This window comes from Aquarana catesbeiana, linkage group LG11, assembly GCF_042186555.1.
Source record: "Aquarana catesbeiana isolate 2022-GZ linkage group LG11, ASM4218655v1, whole genome shotgun sequence".
In the NCBI taxonomy this organism is placed as follows: Eukaryota; Metazoa; Chordata; class Amphibia; order Anura; family Ranidae; genus Aquarana; species Aquarana catesbeiana.
The window spans coordinates 71,558,744-71,582,266 of NC_133334.1; the positions used below are offsets into that span (position 1 = coordinate 71,558,744).

Consider the following 23,523-nt stretch of genomic DNA (forward strand, 5'->3'; position numbering starts at 1 on the left):
CCTGTGAGCCTCCACTGACTACCAGACCAATAAGGTCTCCAAACTAATACTTCTTTTTGATGCTCAGCTGCTAGCATTACACATGTCTCATATACCATGCAAAAGATCAAATGAAAATATATATAATATATAAATATGCTGCGCAGATAGATAGCGCAGCATATTTATATATATATATTTTCATATATGCAGGAGAGACCCTTTTTCAATATGACATCTCCAACATGTATCCGAAGATCCGGGCAGAATTTGTGGATAAGGGTTGTGGTGCGGTACCATCAGGCTTGAATTTTGTATCCGTTCTCTTGTGTGGATACATTTACAGATCCCTTTTGTATGTTCAGATAGATTCGTTCCCAGTCTTCCGATGAGAGAGATAAAGAGAGGTCGTTTTCCCAGGTTGTGCAAGCTTGTCCTGTATTGGAAGGGACATTTGAGAATGAGAGAATGCACAGTGGAGATTAAGCGGCGTTGGGGTGATTGCGTTATACATAAGGTTTCAAAAGGTGAAAGGGGTCTGGAGACCTTAAATTTCCTATCTAGGGTGTGGGTATAATACGAGAGTAAGGTGTAAGTCCGGGGGGATGGGAGGTTTTCATGTGCTAAAGGTTTACCTTGTGCAAAAAAGTGATGTGCTAGTATACTTCTGTGCGACCAGATATCTTTTAAGAAGTTGCCGTGCATTCCAAGGGAGAAGTCAGGGTTGAGGCAAAGTGAGGTAAGCGGGCCTGGAGTTAAAGATAAGGAAGTTTATTTGCAGGTTTCATAAAAGCATCTAAGGGTTGGGTCAATTAGGGGGTGGGTGTGGATTTTTGTCGGAATGTGTTTTGGGAGCATCCAGGGTTGTGAGCGTAGGGGGGATAAGGTGAAGGAGGCCTCGAGGTTGACCCAATCTTCGAGTTTGTCATGGATATTCCAGTCCAGGATTCTGGACATATGACAGGCCCGATAATAATTTTTTAGGTCTGGCAGGCCTATCCTCTCTTTACCAAAGGAAAAAGGAGGGATGTGATTTGCTAATTCTCGATCTTCGGTTACCCTATAGGAATCTAGCACATAGGCTTTTGTAGGTTCGGAAAAAAGCTAGAGGGATGTGGATTGGGGCTGCTTGTAAGATGTAGAGGAGGCGAGGCAGAGCTTTTATTTTTAGGATGGCTGCTCTACCAAACCAAGAGTAGATGGGTTTGTTCCATCGTTGAGATCATTGGTAAGATTATGTAGAATGGGTAAATAATTATTGTGGTATAAGTTTTTAAGAGATCTAGGGAGTTGGATGCCTAGGTAGGTTATTGCATCCTCTTTCCATTGAAAGGGGAAGTTTCCTTGACAATGAGTAATGATTTGGTTTGGGAGAGATACAGGTAGTAGGATTTGGAAAAAATTATCTTGAGATTGGAGATTAGCCTAAATTGCCGGAATTTTGATAGGAGGTTCGAAAGTGAAATATGCGGTTCTGTAAGAAAGAGGAGGATGTCATCCGCAAAAGCAGCAAGTTTGTACACTTTTTGGGGGGTGTGCACACCTCTAATGTCTGGGTTATGTCTGCTGAGGCTATGTAGGAATGGTTCAAAGGTGAGTACGAATAGTAAGGATGAAAGGAGGCAACCCTGCCTCATTCCATTATGGATGGAGAAGGCGTTTGACAGGAGGCAATTAACTCGGACCTTCGCCATTGGGTTAGAGTAGAGAGCCATTATAAAGCTTAATAGGCGGGTACCCAGGCCCATGGTTCTGAGAACTGCTTCCATGTAGTCCCAGGCCACCCTGTCAAATGCTTTCTCCGCGTCTAGGGATAAGAAAAAGCCTGCTTGATTGGAGGAGGTCAAGGAATGATGTGGGTTTATTGCTTTAATTGTGTTGTCCCTGGCTTCCCTGCCAGGAACAAAGCCCACTTGGTCTTTGGTTATAATTGAGGGGAGGAGAAGGGAGCAAACTATTAGCTAGGATTTTTGCGAAAATTTAGATGTCTACGTTTAGTAGGTATATTGGTCTATAACTTGCTGTGTGGGTGGGGTATTTTCCTTCTTTGTGGATCAGAGATGTGTGCTTCTAACATATCTGGTGTGAGTGGGTTATCTGCAGAGAGCGAATTGAATGCTTTGAGAAATGGGGTAGATGGTATACCTGGAAAAGGTTTTATAGTAAACAGTTGCTAGTCCATCTGGACCAGGACTTTTCCCTGGTTTCAGATTTTTGAGCGCTAAGTCCCATTCTTTTGTTGTTATTGGAAGGTCAAGGTTGTCTGTGGTGTCTAAAATGAGTTATTTAAGGCAGTGTTTTACAGGAAGTTCTGTATAAGGGACGACCTGGGTGAAGGTGTGGGCATCTGTGTCTCAGAGGCGGAGAGGTTGTAAAGGTCTGCATAGAAGTGTTCAAATTCTTGTGCTATGTCTAGACAACTTTTTAACGTGTTTCCCGATGAGGTCTTTAGTTGGTGGACTGTTGCTTTGTTTTGTTTTTTAGCGCATAGAGCTTGTGCTAGTAGGTGGCTACTTTTGTTGCTATACTCGTAGAAGAGCTTCTGAGACAGGGTGTATTTGCTCCTCATCTTTTGTCCAAGTTCCTCAAGAAGGAGTTTGCGGGTCTCAGTAAGCTCGTGGTGGGTGTGTTGGGCTAAGTCAAGTTTATGTGCCCTCTCCAGTGTTTGTATTTTGGCTAGTAGGTCATTCATGTGTTTCCGTTTTTCATGTTTTAGTGCAGAAGCTAGAGATATAAGCTGACCACGTATCACGCATTTATGTGCTTCCCATTGAGTGAGGGTTGAAGTGTCAGGGGTGTCATTGTCTTGGAAGTAATTGGTGATAATGGTGCTGAGTTTACAGATTCTTTCTTTATCGGTCAGTAAGTTGAAGTCAAGTGTCCAAATTTTTGAGGTGTGGCTATGTTGCGGGAAAGTTAGGTTAAGAGTGACTGAGTGATGGTCTGAGGTGATCATTGGTTCGATTGTTGATTTTGGATAGGAAAGGTAGGTCCTGTTGGCTGAGGAAGAAGTAGCCCAGGTAAGAATATTTGTTGTGTGGGGCCGAAAAGTATGTAAAATCTTTGTCGTGGGGGGTGAAGGGTTCTCCAGGTGTCATGAAGGGAGAGTTCGTGGAGGAAGAGCTTAATTTGTTGCAGGGCACAGAATGGTAGGTGGGAGGTTCCAGTAGAGGTGTCAATAAGAGGGTCCAGGGGGGCCTTGAAGTCGCCTCCTAAGAAAAGAACTCCAGATTAAAATTAGATTAATAGACGGGTAATCGATCTGAAGCATGGGACCTGTGAGGTGTTGGGGCTATATAAATGTTAGCTAAGGTGATCATTTTGTCCCAGAGAGTACCTTTTAGGAAGATATAGCATCCTTTTTCGTCTCCTAAAGTGTCTGTTTTTTGGAGGGGGAGGTTTCTGGATAGCAGAATGGATGTCCCCTTGGTTTTGGAAGTAGGGGATGTGGCATGGTATACGTGTGGATAGTGAGTATTTTCCAGTTTGGGGATGACATTTGCTTTAAAGTGGGTCTCCTGTAGGAATATGACATCTGCCTTTAAACTATACATGTTGGCTAGGAATTGCGACCTTTTTTCAGGAATGTTGAGGCATTTTTAGGGAAGCTATTTTAAGTAAATGGGGTGTGGATGAAGTCATGAAATGAACCATGTTGAATGTAGTGGAGGTCAAATTAGGTGGCAATAGAGAGAGAGAGAAGATCAGCAAGAACTAACAGAGTTCGCTAGGTGTGGGCGTGGTAGATAGCGGTCTCTAGATGGGTGGGGTCTCTGATGTCAGTGAGGTCATGGGTACATAGGAGGAGGTATATGGTGATGGTATTGTGGGGAAAAACCGAATGGGCAGGTTTTTCTTTATCAGCTGTGTAGGGGGGGATAGGGATATGAAAAAGAAGGCAGACGCGATAATCGTGTTTCCCAGTATTGAGAGGGTGAGCACATATGTGCTATACTTGTGGGTGTCCCTTTTTAGGGTTAGAGGAGTGTATGGTTATAGTGACTGAGGTAGAGCTATTGGGTGTCCGACAGGATAAGTAAGGGAGGGTCTTCTGTGGTGATAATCTTACATTTTTTCAGGGTCAGTGGGAGGGTTTTGTTCCACCAAGCGCAATAACAATAAACAGGAAGGTAAGGTAGCCAGGGCTGTCTAAGATTTGGTATAGCAGTGCAGTTTTGAGGTTAATCATATGATGTGTAAATAAGGTGTGTAAAACATGTCAAGTTAAACTCTTCAATGTAAAGAACAGGTAATAACATTCCAACATATATTGGAGTATTTGGGGGAGCTTCCGAGGGGAGGATCAGAGGATGATAAAATTAAGAAATACATTTGTGAGAGATTGCTCGCCAAGCATTTTGCATGGGTCAGGCAACCCTCTATATTTTGTGTTAGCTTTTAGGTATTGGGTATAAGGGAGGTTAGATAATAGGTTTATTTAAGGCTTATGGGATGGTGTATATTAGAGATATCTAATCCTCCTGATATTTTCCCTCTGAGTCTCCTCCAGCCTGATAAACAGAGTGCGCATATCAATGGATCAAGGCATTCGGTGTGGTGGTCAAGAAAAAGTATATTCTCTGGCAAAAGCGTATGACCTTATGTTATATCTAGAATAATTGGTTTGCTTTAGGGCAGGTAATAAATATACTTACTGGTAGCAGAGCATTTCTATATTGGAGAGAGGAGGAGATCAGAGTTTTAGAGTATAGAGAGTAGGATAATGGTAAATGGAAGAGGATGGGTTTTAACAGGTAGGATAGGAGTAGAGGTAAGTAGTAGATAAGAACAGGCAGAAATGAGTGGGGGACTTCACAAAGAGTAGCATAAGTCAAAATCTGTTACTCCCTTTGTTTTTCATGGCTTGGGAAGTTATTAAACGACAGGGGAGAAAATCCTCGTTCGGTGGTCTTTCCAGAGTCTGCAGGTCCTGATAAGGTAGAAGATTTGGGGTAAGTATGTTGTTTAGAGATTTAAATGATTGTCCTAGGCCTCTTTAATAAGAGCGTTCGCCTAGAGGTAGTTCTATGGTTTAGGGATTACGGTTTGTTAAGGGTTAGCGTGGCAAAGGTAGCGTTAATGGTGTTTTCTTCATTCAATGAAGAGGGCGAGCCTTTTCCTCCTTTCTCCCCTCTCCCCTGTTGCTTGTAGATGGGCTCTCTGAGCGGTGTTATGGGTAATGTGAGTCCCAGTTGGAGTAGGCCCAGATAAGGTTCTGGAATGTATGAGTTATGTCCATCGAGGAGCTGAGCCATGTTCTTGTTAAAAGTGTTGTACTGTATGTGTCGCGAGAGGACTTTTAGAAACTTGTTGATAACTTGTTGATAACTTTGTTGATAAGTTTGGGGTGTCACAGACTTCATTATTCTCATACCGAGAGGGTTGCAGCATTTCTGTGGGTTGGTAGGGTATTAAAGTAGCGTATGACCGCAACATACAGGGATATACACTGTAATACTGACATATCACACACATAGGTTGGACTTGAAGGACTTGTGTCTTTTTTCAACCTCACCTACTATGTAACTATGTATTGGGGAATACAGTCATAAAGATTGGGAACTGAGGAGGTAAAGGGTTAGTCCAATAGCGCACAAAAAGATAGCTATTGGGGTGGGAGTACCGACCTTGATCTATTGATTGCAGCCTGGGATAAGTAGGTGAGCCGTTCTGTGCGCTGGAGATGCTGTTGGGCTGTCATTTCTCGGAGCGTCTTGGGCAGCTGGGGGTAGGTAGCATGGTGTGAGTGAATGTTGGCAGCTTGGGCCATGTTGGCCTGCATCGCTGATATCTTCCATAGAGGAGGCACGTCTTGTTGATGGTATTATTAATTATTATTAAACAGGATTTGTATAGTGCCAACAGTTTACGCAGCACTTTACAACATGAGGGCAGACAGTACACTTACAATACAAATCAATACAGGAGGAATCAGAGGGCCCTGCTCGTTAGAGCTTACAGTCTAGAGGGGGGGTCAAGTGGAAACAAAAGGTAATAATTGTGGGGGGTGGGCTGATGAAAAAAATTAAAAAACAGTTGTTAGGTGTGGGTAGGGTAGTCTTTTCTGAAGAGAAGTGTTTTCAGGGATTGTCTAAAAGCCAATAGAGTAGGACATAAGCGGACAGATTGGGGTAAGGCATTCCATAGGATTGGAGAGGCTTTGGAAAAGTCCTGGAGGCAAGCATGGGAGGAGGTGATGAGGGAGCTAGAGAGCAGAAGATATTGAGAGGAACGAAGAGAATGAGTAGGTTGGTATTTAGAGACTAGGCTAACAATGTAGCTGGGGGCTAAATTGTGGATGGCTTTGTACGTAGTTGTTAGTATTTTGAATGTAATTCTTTGGCTGACCGGAAGCCAGTGGAGGGATTGACAGAGAGGGGTAGCAGAGACAGAGCGATTGGTAAGGTGGATGAGTCTGGCAGCAGCATTCATGATGGATTGAAGAGGTGATAGACTATGTAGAGGTAAACCAATGAGAAGGGAGTTGCAGTAGTCTAGGCGAGAGATGACCAGCGAGTGAATTAAGATAAGTAGAGGTCTTCTCCAAGAGTGGGGTAACATAAACCCTGGGGGGGTGGGTAGACATACCTCCTCTGGCGGCAGAGGAGGTATGTCCCAGCTGAGTCACATCCACCCATAACTGAAAAACTGGAAACTGTTGTCACGGTGTCTGTGTGTATTTTGGGTGTGCGTGAGTGGTTCAACTCCTGTTTAAGACGGCTACTCTTCACTGGCGACCGGGACTCACAGGACATCATTCGTTTGGACATCTCGGGAGACCATCCCCTATGCTCTATTGACGCACTGCTATACGGCACGTGCGTCCTACGGATCTGGTAAGGGTGCCTATCTCTTTTTTCATTTGAAGATTTACGTGCTTTATCATCTGTGGTCGCCTTGCCATTTGAGTGTCTACCCACCCCCCCAGGGTTTATGTTACCCCACTCTTGGAGAAGACCTCTACTTACCTTATATATCATGGACTGTGGACCTTTGCTGTCTCACATTTCACTATAGACTATTACATTTTATTTAACCGATCATATTGTTTGTTTTATTTTGGTTTGTTATATTTCACTTATTCACAAGTGTATTTACATTAATATTTACCCACGTTTATATTTTAGCGCTGCACTTAATTATTTATACTATGATTTGACTTGGTTTGTTTGTGTGCTAGCTGCTCTTGTCACATTTTCGTTTTGTTCTGTTTTGGGTTAGTGCAGCATTTTCCTTTATCTTTGAGTGAATTAAGAGCTTTGTTGTGTCATTGGTTAGAAAGGGGCGTATTTTGGAGATGTTGAGGCGGCAGGATTTGGACAGTGATTGGACGTGGTGCTTGAAGGAAAGTTTAGAGTCCAGGACTACACCTAGAACCTTGGCATGTGGGGATGGGCTTATAGTTGTGCCATCGATTTTGACCAAGAGCTCAGGGGAAGGGGCAAATGGGGGAGGAAGAATTATAAGTTCTGTTTTGGGTAGATTGAGTTTGAGGAAGTGGTGTGACATCCAGACTGATATATATGATAGTAAATTAGTGATACGTGAGGAGACAGAGGAAGTGAGCTGAGGGGTAGAGAAATAGATTTGGGTGTCGTCAGCGTAGAGGTGGTATTTCTAAGCCATGGGATGCTATCAGCTGACCCAGCTGGTCTAGCTGGTATAGCAACTTCTCCAATCAGGTAGTTTGATCACAGGAATCTCCAGGATGTTGCAAAGTGATCCACATCTTCGGGGACTCTTAGATTTGCCGTGCGACCTTGGTTGGTAGCTGAGAGGCAAAAAGGGAATTTAGATTTAGAGTGTAAGAGGTCTAAGAGGGGTCTCAGCTCTTTTCTGTGTTGCAGGGTGATGTTTGATAAATCTTGGTAGATTTTGACTTCTGCACCATGGGACATTAGACGGCCTCTGTTACGTGCTTTTCTTAGGATTTCTTCTTTTTGAGGAAAGCTGACAAGACAGCATACCACATCCCATGTAGGATCAGTGTCTCTGCCTCGTGGTCTGAGCACTCTATGTATGCGCTCCATTTCTATTGGGGCATCCTGAGACCTTTCCAGGAGGTCATTAAAAAGGGCTTTGGTGGCTTGGGCGAGCCTTTTGGGTTCAATGTTTTCAGGAATGCCTTTTACCCTTAAGTTGTGGGGCCTGCCACCGTTGTCGAGGTCTTCTAGGTGGTGGTGAAGCTCTCGCATATGTATGGCATGGGATTCAGTGACTTGTTGCACTTGGCAGAGAGAGGCATCATGGCCGGCTGCTGTTCTTTCCATTTCCCCTACTCTGGCGCTGATGTCATGTATGTCCTCTCTGAGGTCGGAAATGACTACCAACAGTGTATTCTTGATGTTGGCAGCGATCTCATGGAGGTCATTTAGGCTTGGGGCTCTCATCTCCTCTTGGGCTCTAAGGAGCTGGGGCAGAGCTTGTATCCTGTGATCGGAGCTTGCTTCTGCTAGAGGAGCGGGATATCTGGGAGGAAGCCTGTGAGGCAGACATGTTGTCCCTCTGCTGCCGATTGTGGAATAACTCCAGGAATATTCCCACTTAGCTGGGTTCCCAGAGCTCTAGGTGATCGGGACCTGGTGTCAGAAGCGCTGAGGTGTGTTCCCCCTGTCATTTTGGTGAGTGAAGCCTCGGTTGGTTGGGATGCAGGACCTCGGGGGTATCGGAGCTCCGGAGTTAAGCGACCATCTCGGATCTGGACCAGACCACACCCCCAGCTTGTTATCGTTTCATGGGTTCACGTAATTTTAAGGCTTGACATGTTTTGTTTCTATTTACCTGATGCAAGCCTTCTTCTTTTATAATTTACCCAAAAAATAAAAAATAGGTAATATATTGTGTTTGTGTGCACTAAAATTAACATTATGGCATTAAGATAAACTGCTAAGCTAATATTGTATGGCCTAAAAAATTATTTGGTTATAAAGTATGATTATGGTACGACTCAGTGCCTTGACAATGTGACTACTATGAACATATGTGGCAGTGACGCCATTGTGGCCCAGCCAACCAAGCAGCTGAAGAGTCAGAACTCGGAAAGAAGATGGCAGTGCCTGGGACCAATTTTTTATTTTTGCGGAGGTTTAATTCTGCCTTCAGATCATACCAGGAGTTCAGCTTTGAATGTAAAAGCCAGACTGCAGAATTTTCAGAAGGAGGTCTGCAATACCTATTGGTTTGCATGTGCAAAGAAGAATGCACCCATGTTGTAGCAGGAGTGAGACTCCAGGTGTCCCACAAGTCTCCACCTGTAATTGAACTCTTGTATTTAGGTGGTGTGATAGGTTATTATAACTCTCAGTATACCATAAAAATCGCAGTGAAGTGATTACAAAAAAATGGTTGGATAAATTTGTAGATTAATAATTGTTGCACAAGCATAAAGAACAGAAGCAGTTAAGATCTTTAGAGTCCTTTTGAAACGAGATCATATATTTGCGTAACGGCAACTGAAACCTCCAGTAAGTCACCATGGCAATGATGTGGCCAAATAAAGCTCAGAATGTTTTCTTTTGGAGGTTAGGAAACCTGGCAAGGTGAAGCACCGAAGGTGGGTGAAGTATGTATACCTAAGATGTCACATGGCCAAGATAAAAGAAAGCAATATAAAGCCCTGAAGCAATCTCCTGAAGGCTGGAGACCTGCCAAAGTATGTGGCTGTGCCAGTGTTTGTTTTACGGGCTTTTACGATCTAATAACAAAGCATTAAAATATAAGATAGTGTAATTACTTTACAAGCCACAAAGCTACATCACCTTTTCAAAAACTATACAGTATATGTATATAATGCCAGAAAAATGCAGATCAGAGGTACATGATCGGTCTGTGAATGGGGTTTGAAATCATACTTAAAGGGGATGCATAGCGGGTTTTGTATATATTTTTTTGCTCTTTAATGGTCAGGGCTTTTTACCTTTTTAAAAGGTTTTGTTGTCCGTTTAAATATTTTATAAAAAATATTTATAACCAGCAGTTTGAGCTTTAGGCTCCTTCCCAGATGGTTTTAATCTACACTATATTCTCAAAGGTATTGGGACACCTGCCTTTACACGCACATGAACTTTAATGGCATTCTATTCTTAGTCTGTAGGGTTCAATATTGAGTTGGCCCACTCTTTACAGCTATAACAGAATCAACTCTTCTGGAAAGGCTGTCCAAAAGGTTTAGGTGTGTCTATGGGAATGTTTGACCATTCTTCCAGAAGTGCATTTGTGAGGTCAGGTACTTATGTGGACGAGAAGGCCTGGCTCGCAGTCACCGCTCTAATTCATCCCAAAGATGTTCTATCGGGTTCAGCTCAGGACTCAAATTCACTCATCCATGTCTTTATGGACCTTGCTTTATGCACTGGTGGAGGGGGGGAATATAGTGTGGGGTTGTATTTCAGGGGTTGGGCTTGGCCCCTTAGTTCCAGTTAAGGGAAGTCTTAAGGTGTCGACATACCAAGACATTTTGGACAATTTCATGCTCCCAACTTTGTGGTAACAGTTTGGGAATGGCCCCTTCCTGTTCCAACATGACTGTGCACAAAGCAAGGTCCATGAACACATGGATAAGCGAGTTTGGGGTGGAGGAACTTGACTGGCCTGCACAGAGTCCTGACCTCAACCCAATAGAACACCTTTGGGATGAATTAGAGTGGAGACTGCGAGCCAGGCCTTCTCGTCCACATCAGTGCCTGACCTCACAAATGCGCTTCTGGAAGAATGGTCAAACATTCCCATAGACACACAGAAGAGTTGAAGATGGTATAGCGGCAAAGGGAGGGCCAATTCAATATTGAACCCTACAGACTAAGACTGGAATGCCATTAAAGTTAATATACGTGTAAAGGCAGGCGTTCCAATACTTTTGACAATATGGTCTATCTCCTATATAGCCAGCTAGAAAAAAATTGTTTACTGAGATCAATAGCTTAAGCTAAAAATGTAAAAAAAAAAATTTGTTATATTCACATGGGCGGCTGCTTGCAAGAAACAATAGAAAACAGCAGCAACTGGCAGATTTGTACTGTGTACAAATCAATGGCCGTCATTGCTGCTGGTCATATGCATCTAATCATCAGAGCAGTTGCATGTGAATAGGAGCTCCAACTGACTCCACAGACAGTTCGCATACAGGGTAGTTTCTGTGGAGTTTCTATCAACCAGTGTGTTTGTGGCCATAACAGTGCTGCTGCATCCTCTGAACACAGCAAACTATCTGCACCCAGCCGTAAATGCAAAATCAAAGCAGTGACAGTTCATACTGAGCCTGAAGTTTTCCGTCAAACAAAGGAGTCTCATAGCAGGCACTGTCTGCTGTGCTGGATCTTTAGCTAAGCCATTGGGATCCTTTGTATTAAATGTTTACTTATAAAAAAAATGTGTTTACAAATAGAACAGAAATTAAAACCATTTTAAACGCTTCTAAACATTAAAAAGGTAACCACAACACTTGGTTTCCCTTTTTATTAAAACGTTTATAATGTGGCCTTAGCTCAGTGTTGCCAACCAACCAGATTGAAATTTACTGACGCAACACCCAAAATCTACTGGCACAGCCAAGTTTTTACTGGCATTTCCAAAAGTTACAAAATTACAGTTTTAAGTGCAAATTTCAGTATTTAAGCTACAAATAAGTACAATATGCTTGGCTTCCTTGCACCATGACATCACCCGACACGCTCAGGCACCACCTCTGTCAGACCTGCCCCCCGCCGGTATGGCCCAGAACACACTGTAGCAGGCACTTGGATGGTCTCAGCCGGCTCCGGACCCGAGCTGTACATGCACAGTTCTGAGCCAAGCGTCAGACATATTTTTTTTACTGGCAACCTTTTCCTTTTACTGGCAGGAGAAAAGTGCCTATTTTTTACTGGCTGCCAGTAAAAATAATGACGATTGGCAACACTGCCTTAGCTTAGTGGCTGCCAGTACATTGGACATTGATTGATTTGGATAGAGTTTTCTGTACAATAAATCACCTGGGCTTTAGGGAAAAATCATGAGCCTCCCAAAGCCAGCCAAACACACTTAGAAGCTGATTGGCGATTATAGAGATCATCCAAGAGACCATCCAAGTAATACCATAGTTGCCAACAATTCAAAAGGTTTTTAGGGACACTTTTTTTTTTTTTTTTTCTGTGTGTCCAGAACGCCTCGGTAGGCAGAGCATGTATTGTAATCAGGGGCGGGGCATTAATTTAATATGGGCGTGGTTCTGCAAGAAGGTTAATTATGTGCTTCCATCACGGATCTGACAGCAATGAAATAGTTAATTATGTCCAGCCAACCGGTATCTGCTTGCAGTAAAAGGGTTAATCATGTCTCTAGCCACCAGCGATCTTGAGAGAGAAAGAGATATTTTGAATGTCATAATGGCATATCTTTGACTGTCTGTGACCGGCCTAGATCTCCAGGACAGAGCCAGGGTCAAGGTCGTGTTGAGACATATTTTTAAAAATTCATGAGTGTCCCGGACAGGCCGGGACAGTTGACAACTATGTAGTACCTCTTGGGTGGAGAACTTAGGATGCATTAGCATGCTTATTGCATACAAAGAGGCACAGTGACCATACAACCTCCTCTTTGATACTGCACATCGAATATCCATGCAGATATAATTTAGATGGGGAAGTCCACTTCACCCATACTTATGCCAATTTGATTTGTGTTTGATTTGTCCGTCTGGGCTTGAAAGTCTTATCCAGTTCAATGGAAAATGTTGGCGCTCATGAATAAATAACACCCAATCAGATTGCTATAATACATGTCTTTGTTTTACAGGTTTAATCATATACTCCATAAGGAACAATGCTGTCAAGGTTAAGAGAGATTGTGGTGTTAATGGCCATTTCCTTTTCCTGGACCAGTTGCCAAGTAAATGAGACTTCTACAATCAATCCCACTACTATAAGCCCTAGTGTCCAGTCAACTAGCTTTAACATAACTACCACTTTGCAGACTACCAATAGTTGGATAAGTGGAAGCTTGACATCTTCTGCACCTGCTACCAGCATTGATACAACCCCAATTACAACTGCTTCCACCACTTTAAATTCTTCATCTAGTGGTGTCACTCCTCTAAATACATCAACTATAACCACAAACATCACCACTTCTTCAAATGTGTCCAACTTAACTACCCAATCAAGTTCAACATCACAGAACTCTACTGTGCCTGGCTTCTCTTTAACCACACATAGTCCGAGCACAACAGCCATATTCTCAAATGAATCCAGTACAACAGCTCCAAAAAAATCTACAACAGTCAACACTATCTCAACAAATTTCTCCAGTACAACAGGTTCCTCGGAGAACAACACAGTCATCAATGGGACTCCTGCAAATGTCTCCACCACAGCTACATCAAATTTAACCACAGTCAACACCACTTTTATGAATGTTTCCAGTGATTTCACAACATCTACTTCTAGCACTCCATTTAATAGCAGTAGTACTTCGGTAGCTCCAGGTTCAACAGTTACTCCATTGAACAATGGCACACTGACCAGCAGTATTACAACATCAGGATATTTGGCAACAACAAACCAAAGTGAATGGTCAGGAGGCCCTAAAGGTATGAAAGCGATTTTACATGTAAAACCTTTGTTTTGGTGGGAAAAAAAAAAATGTGTGTGTGTTTTTGTTTTTTTTTTGTTTTTTTTGTTTTTTTTAACTAGACAGGTCAGGAAGACATGAAATGTTGCATATAAATAATATTGCACATGTTCATTTCAAGGCAGCAGTATTCTTTTGATATTTTGTTATCTAGGTCATTGTTTCTCAACCTTTTTTGAGTCAAGGCACCTTTGCACAATCTTGAGGCACACCATTCTAAAATGTAAAAATTTTAACAAATAGCTTTACATAATGCAGCTACATCCATACATGGACACCGAATGTTAGATGTAATTTATTCTTACAAGGCAAATACTCCTTTGAACACTGGTACTGACTAGCATTCAGTGTTTTTCTTCTCCCTTGGTTTATCTCTCTCAGCTGACGGACCCCGGTGCTGATGGAGAGAGGCAGGGGAGTGGAAAACAAAGGATGTAGGCGCCCGATGTCCTCCTTTTATCAACCAATACATCAATTATAAGATGCCAGCGACTGGCCCACACGTTGCACAAAAAAACATGTGCTTTGTGTAACAAAAAGGCAGTTTAGATCCATTCACTGGCTTGTTGACAATTTCTGGGCAATTTGAGGTAATTTTTAGGCATTTTGCCAAGGCACCCCTGAAGAACCCAGAAGGCCATCTGGGGTACTATGGCACCCTGGTTGAAAAAGACTGACCTAGGCTATCCTTTTATATAATACTTTTTGCTTCGGATCTGGTAGGGATTTTGAGGGGGACCCCACACCAAAATGGAAAGAAAAAAATGAACGCTGGTCACTGAACCATACAAGGAAAAACAAAAAAAAAACTGTTCTGCACCCAATACTTGGCTCCTACTGACTGACAGCTCCACTGCCTACATAATGCTAAATAAACTATGCTTTGGGGTTGCCCTAGCATGCCCCAGTTGATCGATGGCATCACCAAGTAACCCTACTCCATGTGACCTCATTAGTTTATTTAGCGGCAGGTAGGCAGCGGAGCTGTCAGTCGGTAGGAGCAAGCGTTGGGTGAAACCATTTTATTTATTTTTTTTTTTTTTTTTGCGTCTTTCTTCATCGGTAGCCAGAGTTCATCGTGATTGATGATACTTTGTTGCAGTCTGGGTCTTTACTAGGAAGATTTCTCTCACTTCCTCCCTTGTTTTTTATATGGGAGTTTTTCTAGTACTTTTGTAGAAAGTCATTAGGGAAACATGCAAACTTGGTAGAGAACAGAACTGCCGAACCATGTATAAAGTCCAGTTCAGGTTTTATTTCAATTCATCAAGAGAATGCAATGCTTTTTTGGGGTAGGAAAAATCAACCCTCTTCAGGACTGAATAAGAGCAGAGGAATCTAAGCTGGGATGAAATGTCTAAGACCCCTTTCACACCGAGCCGCCCATAGCATCGGCGGTAAAACGCCGCTATCTTTAGCGGCGTTTTACCGTCGGAATTGCGGCGCATTTTGGCCGCTAGCGGGGCGTTCTGCCGGCGGTATTCCAGTGCTTCCCCATTGATTTCAGTGGGGAGCAGCAGTGGAGGAGCGGTAAACACACCGCTCCAACTTTTCCTGACGTCCTGCCAGCACACCGCTCCAGTATGAAAGCCCTCGGGCTTTCACACTGGACACAATGGAGCAGCTGTTTGAGGGCGGATTGCAGGCGTTATTTTTAACGCTATAGCACGTGCAAAACGCCCTCGGTGTGAAAGGGGTCTAAAGGTGGATTTTTTTACTTCTGTGAATCTTCTTCTTTTTTTTTTTTTTTTTTTTTTTTTTTTTTGATGATTTAAAATGAAACCTTAATCTTTGCATTATAAGTGGGGTGGAGCTGCTATTCTCTACGTCCTTTGCATAATTGAAAACCTGACAGCAATGCAATTACACCTAATGCTATCTAAAGTTCTTGAAGTTCTGCTTTGCTTTCTCTTAGTTATTTTACTGAGCCTTAATAATTCTTATACATTTTACTTTCCTAGATACAGTGAGTGACACTGGAGTTATTCTAGGTGCAATCTTTGGATCACTCCTAGGAATTTTTTTAGCCTGCATAGCTGCCTATTTCTTATGTGGATCGAAAAAAAGCAGAGGCTTTTCCCACCGACGACTATATGAAGAAAGTAGAAATGACCCAGGTATGGAAGATATTCTAATTTCAATTGTTGATTTTCACTTAAAAGCTTATTGATATCTCCCACCAAAAAGTTTTGGGTGGGGAGGAAACCCTTTTATGCAACTTACCACTGTGAAACTATTGAGGAAATCAAAACTTTTAAAAATCCTACTTCTCCTAGCCTCATATGCTTGACTTCTGATGAGTTAAAAGAAGTATGGTCAAAGCTTTATTTGGTCACTCTACTTTTCTGGGTCACAGGAGTGCACTCTTTGCACTCTTGTGACCCAGAATCAGCCAACAGCAGGCTTACATCACAGAACCGCTCTGGGCTCTGGAAGTATCCTGACCATATTGTTGGGATCCACCCAGATGCCTGATCGGCAGCTGGCTCTGTCTCTCAGCATGAGGCTGAGAACCAGAGCCAGCTGCTTCCACCCCCCTCTTTAGCCCTAGCCTATCACTCCAGTTAGCGTGGAAGGGGCAGAGCAGAGAGCGGTGACTGACAGTTACTGCTCTATTCTCCAGGACAACTTAACTATTATCTGTCACGTGATTGCTCAGTTCTCGGGCGTAGAGCCTGCTGGGGACAGCTACAGGATCAGGCCGATGCTGCAGCAGGGAGGTGAGTATAGATGTCTGTCTTATCAAGTCCTATACTTCTGTAGAGAAAAATAAAGAGAGTGTGTATATATGTGTATGTATAATTAATTTAAAAAAATATATATATATGTATATGTGTGTGCGTGTGTGTGTGTGTGTGTATATATATATATATATATATATATATATATATACATCACATCACACACACTATATCACAAAAGTGAGTACACCCCTCACATTTTTGTAAATATTTTATTATATCTTTTCATGTGACAACACTGAAGAAATGACACTTTGCTACAATATAAAGTAGTGAGTGTACAGCTTGTATAACAGTGTAAATTTGCTGTCCCCTCAAAATAACTCAACACACAGCCATTAATGTCTAAACTATTGGCAACAAAAGTGAGTACACCTCTAAGTGAAAATGTCCAATTATTCAAATTCATTATTCCAATTGTTTTTGTTCTCATCAGACCACAGGACATGGTTCCAGTACTCCATGTCCTTAGTCTGCTTGTCTTCAGCAAACTGTTTGCAGACTTTCTTGTGCATCATCTTTAGAAGAGGCTTCCTTCTGGGACGACAGCCATGCAGACCAATTTGATGCAGGCTGACCCCCCACCCCCACCCATTCAACCTCTGCAGCAATGCTGGCAGCACTCATACGTCTATTTCCCAAAGACAATTTCTGGATATGACGCTGCGCACTCAACTCCTTTGGTCGGCCATGGCGAGGCCTGTTCTGAGTGAAACCTGTCCTGTTAAACCGCTGTATGGTCTTGGCCAACATGTTGCAGCTTAATTTCAGGATCTTGGCAACCTTCTTATAGCCTAGGCCATCTTTATGTAGAGCAACAATTCTTTTTTCAAATCCTCAGAGAGTTCTGTGCCATGAGGGGCCATGTTGAACTTCCAGTAACCAGTATGAGAGAGTGAGAGCGATAATACCAAATTTAACACACCTGCTCCCCATTCACACCTGAGACCTTGTAACACTAACGAGTCACATGACACCTGGGAGGGAAAATGGCTAATTGGGCTTATATTGGACATTTTCACTCTGGGGTGTACTCACTTTTGTTATCAGCGGTTTAGACATTAGTGGCTGTTATTATTTTGAGAGGACAGCAAATTTACACTGTTATACAAGCTGTACACTCACTACTTTACATTGTAGCAAAGTGTCATTTCTTCAGTGTTGTCACATGAAAAGATATAATAAAATATTTACAAAAATGTGAGATACTGTGTATGTGTAATAAATATATATACTGTATATAATATAGTGCGTATGCGTGTGTTTTTTCCTCTTCTTTTTTTTTTTTTTCTTTTTTGACATTCACAACTAGGTCACGTGTGCTCAGTGCTATTAGCTGCAATCAGTGCTTTTTTTTTTTTTTCGGTTGCTCGCTGAACTGGGTTAATTTGCAAAAGGCAAGTAGACTGCTCATCTGCAATGGAACATTTCCTTTCCAAAAGAAATTCCCTTTGCTTAGTGAGTGAGGTGAAGCTCTGTTGTTTTCAATTATCCACTCATGTGATAGCAAAATACAGGAATTTTTTTTTGTTTGTGTTTTTTTTTCTTTTTGTTTTCCTTGCGCACAATTGGGTATTTTTTGCCAGGTGAATTTTCACCGCATTAACTGCTAAGAAATAAATTCCCTTACAAAGTGAAAATCTTATTTGCTTTTAGTAAATCGACCCCATTATGTCATCATTATCATCACAGTTGCAGATGTCAGAGTTCAGTAGTATCTGTCCATAATTCTTTCCACCTCTTGGTTTTTGTCATACTACTTGCCATAGAGGCAAGCAGCGGATGTCAGAATTAGTAAGAAGTTTGAGTGAGTAAATCCAGCCATACAGGGTCCCTGCTGAACTCTCAAAGTTTTGATCCAGGTATGGGCAGGCTGAGTGTATCCAAATCGATCCACCAATTGATATGGATACAATCAGCCTGTGGGATTTTTTTTTTACCTCAATTACTGCCGGTGGCTATAGCCGCTAGTAGTTATGATGTTCTGCATCGGCTCCAACCACTCCCACGCCACCCCCCCCCCTGCTGGCAGGACACAATAGCGCTGTGGGAGGCATTCCCCTATCAACATGGATTGTGGTGATGGGGGGGATTGGGCAACTTTCTCTCCTTCCACCCATGATTTTTGTAGATTAGAACTGCATTTCACATGGTTTTGTGATCTACAGTACATCTAAACTTTCAGTGTGTTGGTTCTTTAGTAATTTCCCTTTAATAACTCCCTCTAATAATCTCCTTTTTCTATTTCAGTACTACGGTTGGAGAATCCTGTAAGTCCCTATGATGTCAGCTATGGGGAGTCATCTTTTTACAACCCCACAGTCGTAGAGGAAGCTCCCTACAATGGTGGTAGACCACATGAAACTATTGGAATGGATAGTTTTAAACCCCATTAATCAAGGGGATTCCATCTCTAGAGATTTTCAGAATTAACATTCTTCATGGAAGCCATTTTGGACTATTTTAGGAAACTGTTCTACTTTTATGTTACAAATGAAAAGACAATTGCACAGCACAACCAATTAATAAATATTCCATATTCTGTGACTATTTTCAGCAGTAAAAGAAGAAAATGGCTTTATTTAAAATTTTCCCTGATATGACAGTTCAGATAAGTTCAGTTAAGATATTAACTGCATATGTATCTAAATCAAATTTTCACCAAGAGTGGTGTTTTCCACTTCTTCTTCCCTTTTTTTTTTTTTTTTATTTTGGGGTGGGGAGAATAATTTCCATCTTGAAGTATTTTGTAAGCACGAGTAGTAACTGATAGTGAATGATTTTAGTTCTACACTTGCATCTCTTTTGAACATTACATAGCAGGAAAGTGGAAAATGTCATTTTAAAAATTCAGATGAATCAGATGAATATCTTTGCTGAAAGATTAAAAGAGGCGCTAAACACTGGAAGCTGCACCCAAAAAACGGCAAGCAGAGGACAAAGGACTAGTCATCAGTATTGCCTGTAGGCTTTCCACAGCTGACATTTTGCTTATTACCAAATTGCCTTGCCCCAATCCACTGTCTCTATATGGGGCTGGCCATCTTGGCAAATGCAGGACTTTGCCCCCACTGCTTCCCCAATGAGTGGGGATCTGATAACTGGTGGGGTAATATTCCAGAAGGAGAGGTGTAAGAAGTACAGGATGATCAGGATCTACTGAAGAAGGGATTAGATACAGTTTTAGGTTCTCAAATACAAACTCTTCTCCAGCAAGCATTGCAAATCTCACGTCAAATTGCAAGAGTCTTGCAAAGGCGGCAGAGACTCTCCTTCTACAGCTATACAGATATGAGTGTAGGCAAAGTAATGCCTAGGCTTACTCATATACAGCTCACTTTCTGATTTTATGGCTACTTTACCAAAATAAAAAATAAAATAAGCCACTTGGTGACGATATCAAAAGTATTTGACCAAACACTGATTAGTAGCCAACAATTTACGTTCCTATAACCTGTGTTACTGCTGTTCAGGAAAAACTAACACAGCTATTGAAATCCAGGATTCCTGGTCTGATTACTTGTTTGAGTTTACGGCCAAGTTATGCAACCAGAGGATGTGGCTGACAGCCTACAAACCTACAGCTTCCAAGACCGATTTGCAAAAGCAGGAGCCATATACTATTTTGACCTATTTACTTCAAGCAAGAAAAGTATGTGTGCATATTTGTAAACCACAAGAAGACTAGTTGCTTTTTTTTTTTTTTTAAACAAATGATATTTGCTTTGCTGTAGATTAAAATAGTTGGAAACCCTTACTTATTCCCAGTGAAATGCCTAGCCTTAGGTGATACACAGATTAAACAAATCTTCCTATACAGTTGTATCTGTTTATCTTCACCCACTTTTCCTCCACATCCATTTAAACAACACAGATCAAAGACTATTTCTCATCGGTAGAAGGCAGAGGGCATCTGATATGCAGTACACTGCATAGTTAAGCAGAGAGCTTCAGTGTAATCTGAGAGCTAATTGGAGGGAATGGACATCCCTCTACACAGAATCATGAGAAACATGCACTGATGAGGACATTGGTCACCTGCTGGGTGTGAGAAGGGGGCCGGTTCGTCATTCAGGATGCTGTTGTGTTGGCATTGGCTATTAGAAATGACTCATACAGACAGCAGAGAGAAAACAGATCAGAGAGAAATTACACTCAGTGCTCGGGATTGAGACAAGTGTATACTATAGAAGGATGTACCTTGTCCAATTTTCACATTAGTAGTTACAACCATATTAAATCAACTTTGCCAAAAGAGCTTAAAAGGCATGTAGTATATTTTATTATGCATTCATAGAAATTAGTATAAATGAAGGTTGGCACCTCTAGAGATTGCTTTTAAGATAGTAGCTCTACTATCTTTGGTGCAACTATTTTACTATTGCCTATGAAAATCATTTTGTTATAAGGAAATATATTGGCAAAAATGTAAAAAATAGAAACAGTTTCACCTGAGAACAGCTGGATACTGTTACAGGGAAGCTAAAAATATTGTAGTCCTTTTTTGTTTCTGTACGTCGTCTTTTCTTTTTTTTTTTTTTTTTTTTTTTTTTTTTTATGGGGTAGTTTAACAATGTGGAGCTGGTATTTTTTAGCTCTAGGTATTTGCACATGTATCCAACTTCTTTGCAGAACATCCCAGTAGCCCCAAATCCTGGAGTGCTCTATTAAAAAATAAAAAAAATTGCAGAGAGCTTGCATGGTTGCCACACAGCACTGACCACCTTGTTCCATTACTAATGTCTGATGAGACTACCAATCACATTGGTGGCCAATAAGAAATTGCAATAGTTTTTATATAGCACCCAGGGATGTTATCCTACTGGGATGCTCTGCAAAGCAGCTGAACTGTCAAACAGGCCTCTGGATGCCAGCTTAACATTGGTAAACCACCAATAGATTTGCTTGTTTTTATAATCTTCAGTGTTACTGCATTTGTGAATTGTTATGCTTTATAGTAACTGCTATAATAAAAACACAGGTAACAGATAATCTTATAATCTTGGTTCACCTGCCTAAAGTTCCCCATTACTTTTGACAAGCTTAGTAATCTGCCTAGATTTCATGTTTCTGAACTCCCTCCTTATCAACAGTAGAACCCTAGCTAAACTTTTTATGCTGCTAACCAAATTAAAGTCATACAACTGGGATAAGCCTAAGGCATGGGGTTCACATATGTGCAAATTGGTTGTGGATTTCGCCGCTTCTAATTTGCATGACATGCGAGTGTGACCGGCTCTCAATGTCCGGGGTGGGAATTCCAAAAGGGGTCCTGTATATTTCTGGGTCTAGTTCATGTATGAATTCAGGAACAAATCTTGACCTCATGCTGGAAACCGTGGCCGCACATATGTGAACTTGACCTAAGAGATTGGGTGAACTGTAATACAACTTGCCTAACCTACAAGGGAAATGCCAAGGCATTCCTCTTCATTTTAATAAATGAAAGTAGTGGTGGCTTGGGGGGAAATGTCAAAGGGGCAACTGAAGAAGCTCAATTATTTTATACGAAACTTGCCATAAAAGAAATATTGGGTCTGCAGCTTTTGATCCATTTGGAAATATTAGTTTTCTGTCACTGGCTTGAAGCATGCAGCTAGTGAAATCACAGTCGGGTCTGAACTTATCAGTTTTAATCAGTGCCGAAAATAATAATTAAGCAGAATGGTCAACATAACTGTTAAGGAATTAGCATTTTCAAAAGGAGGGTCGGCAATGGCAGCCCTGACATTTCTACAATGTTGCCTGGAAAACCCAATTGAGAAAAAAAAACAAAACAATTGGGTTTCTGAAACATAAATATAACCAGTGTAAAAGTTACAGCCAACAACCTGAACTCAACCTGGGTATTTAGCAGTGGCGGCCCATCTATACGGGGCGCAGGGGCGCTGTCCGCCCCCCCACTCTATCCATGCGTCCGGCCCCCTAATCTACATAGGGGGGCACCAGACGCATGGATTCCAATGGGGTGGTTTTTTTGTTTTTTGTTTTTTTTTGAAGCGCGTGATTAGAGCCAGACGACCTGGCAATTGTTTGCCACCCCCCCCAGCTCATATTCAAATATTAGTTTCTGAAACAGAGCAAGTTTGTGGACTTTGTAAGGCGGTCACACCATATTTCAACACTAGCCAAACATCACATAGGAATGACAACTTGTTACATGCTTTATTGAATAATTTATGTTTGTGTTCATGCAGAAAGACCTTTGTACATTGATTCAATCTTCATAAACACATTGTACATAAGAAAATGTTACTTTGTTGAAAAAATTATTCTATATTAAAGTATTTATTAAACATGAATTTCCATGTAACCTTTTTTGTGTCTCTTCTTTTTTTTTTTTTTTTTTTTTTTTTTTTTTTCTTTCTTTTTTTAAGAGACACTACAAAAAGTGTTCAAACCACTTTACACTGTTTGTGTGTGTATATATATATGTGTGTGTGTGTGTGTGTGTGTGTGTGTGTGTGTGTATGTGTGTGTATATATATATATATATATATATATACACATACTTTATTGCCAAAAGTACTGAGACATCCTCCTTTACACACAAATGAACTTGAATGGCATCCCAGTCTTAAAGCAGGAGTCCACCTAAAAAAAAATTATTAAAAGCCAGCAGCTACAAATACTGCAGCTGCTGACTTTTAATAAATAAATTACTCGCTCGACTCTTGGCAGCTGCCGCCGCCATCTTGGGTGAGGGAATTAGGAAGTGAAGTGTTGCGGCTTCACTTCCCGGTTCCCTACTGCGCATGTGCGAGTCGCGCTGAGCGTAGTAACTGGTCCCCGCTATCTCCTGGGACCTGTGTGTTTCTCAGGAGACAGCGCGGAGGGACGGGAAGAGGCATAGACTCCCGTGGGAGTCTATGCCAGGAAGTGGGTGCAAATACCTGTCTTAGACAGGTATCTGCACCCCCCTCCCCCCTGAAAGGTGCCAAATGTGACACCAGAGGGGGGGGGGGTTCCGAAAAGCAGAAGTTCCACTTTTGTGTGGAACTCCGCTTTAAGCCCCATACACACTATTCGATTTTCTGCAGATTTTTGTCTTCAGATTTACCGAAACCATGTAGTGCAAGGGCCTGCCTGATTGCATACAAATTGAAACTCTTAAGGTTTGATCTCATATGGTCTTGGTAAATCTGAAGACACAAATCTGCAGAAAATCTAATAGTGTGAATGGGGCTTTAGTCTGTAG

General features: G+C 41.8%; 2 protein-coding genes across 2 annotated transcripts in view; one reads left to right on the forward strand and one right to left on the reverse strand.

Annotated features, from left to right (window-relative positions):
• Window positions 1-22,638, forward strand: part of MUC15 (mucin 15, cell surface associated) — a 36,602-nt gene extending 13,964 nt beyond the window's left edge. The window contains exons 2-4 of the mRNA XM_073604549.1: window positions 12,751-13,543; window positions 15,546-15,701; window positions 18,576-22,638. Of these exons, the coding sequence (XP_073460650.1) occupies window positions 12,778-13,543; window positions 15,546-15,701; window positions 18,576-18,721 (1,068 nt within the window). The 5' untranslated portion in view covers window positions 12,751-12,777 and the 3' untranslated portion in view covers window positions 18,722-22,638. The remainder of the gene's footprint in view (window positions 1-12,750; window positions 13,544-15,545; window positions 15,702-18,575) is intronic.
• The window catches only part of ANO3 (anoctamin 3), a 620,027-nt gene that overhangs the window by 134,066 nt on the left and 462,438 nt on the right, over window positions 1-23,523 (reverse strand). The gene's annotated exons all lie outside the window — the stretch shown is intronic.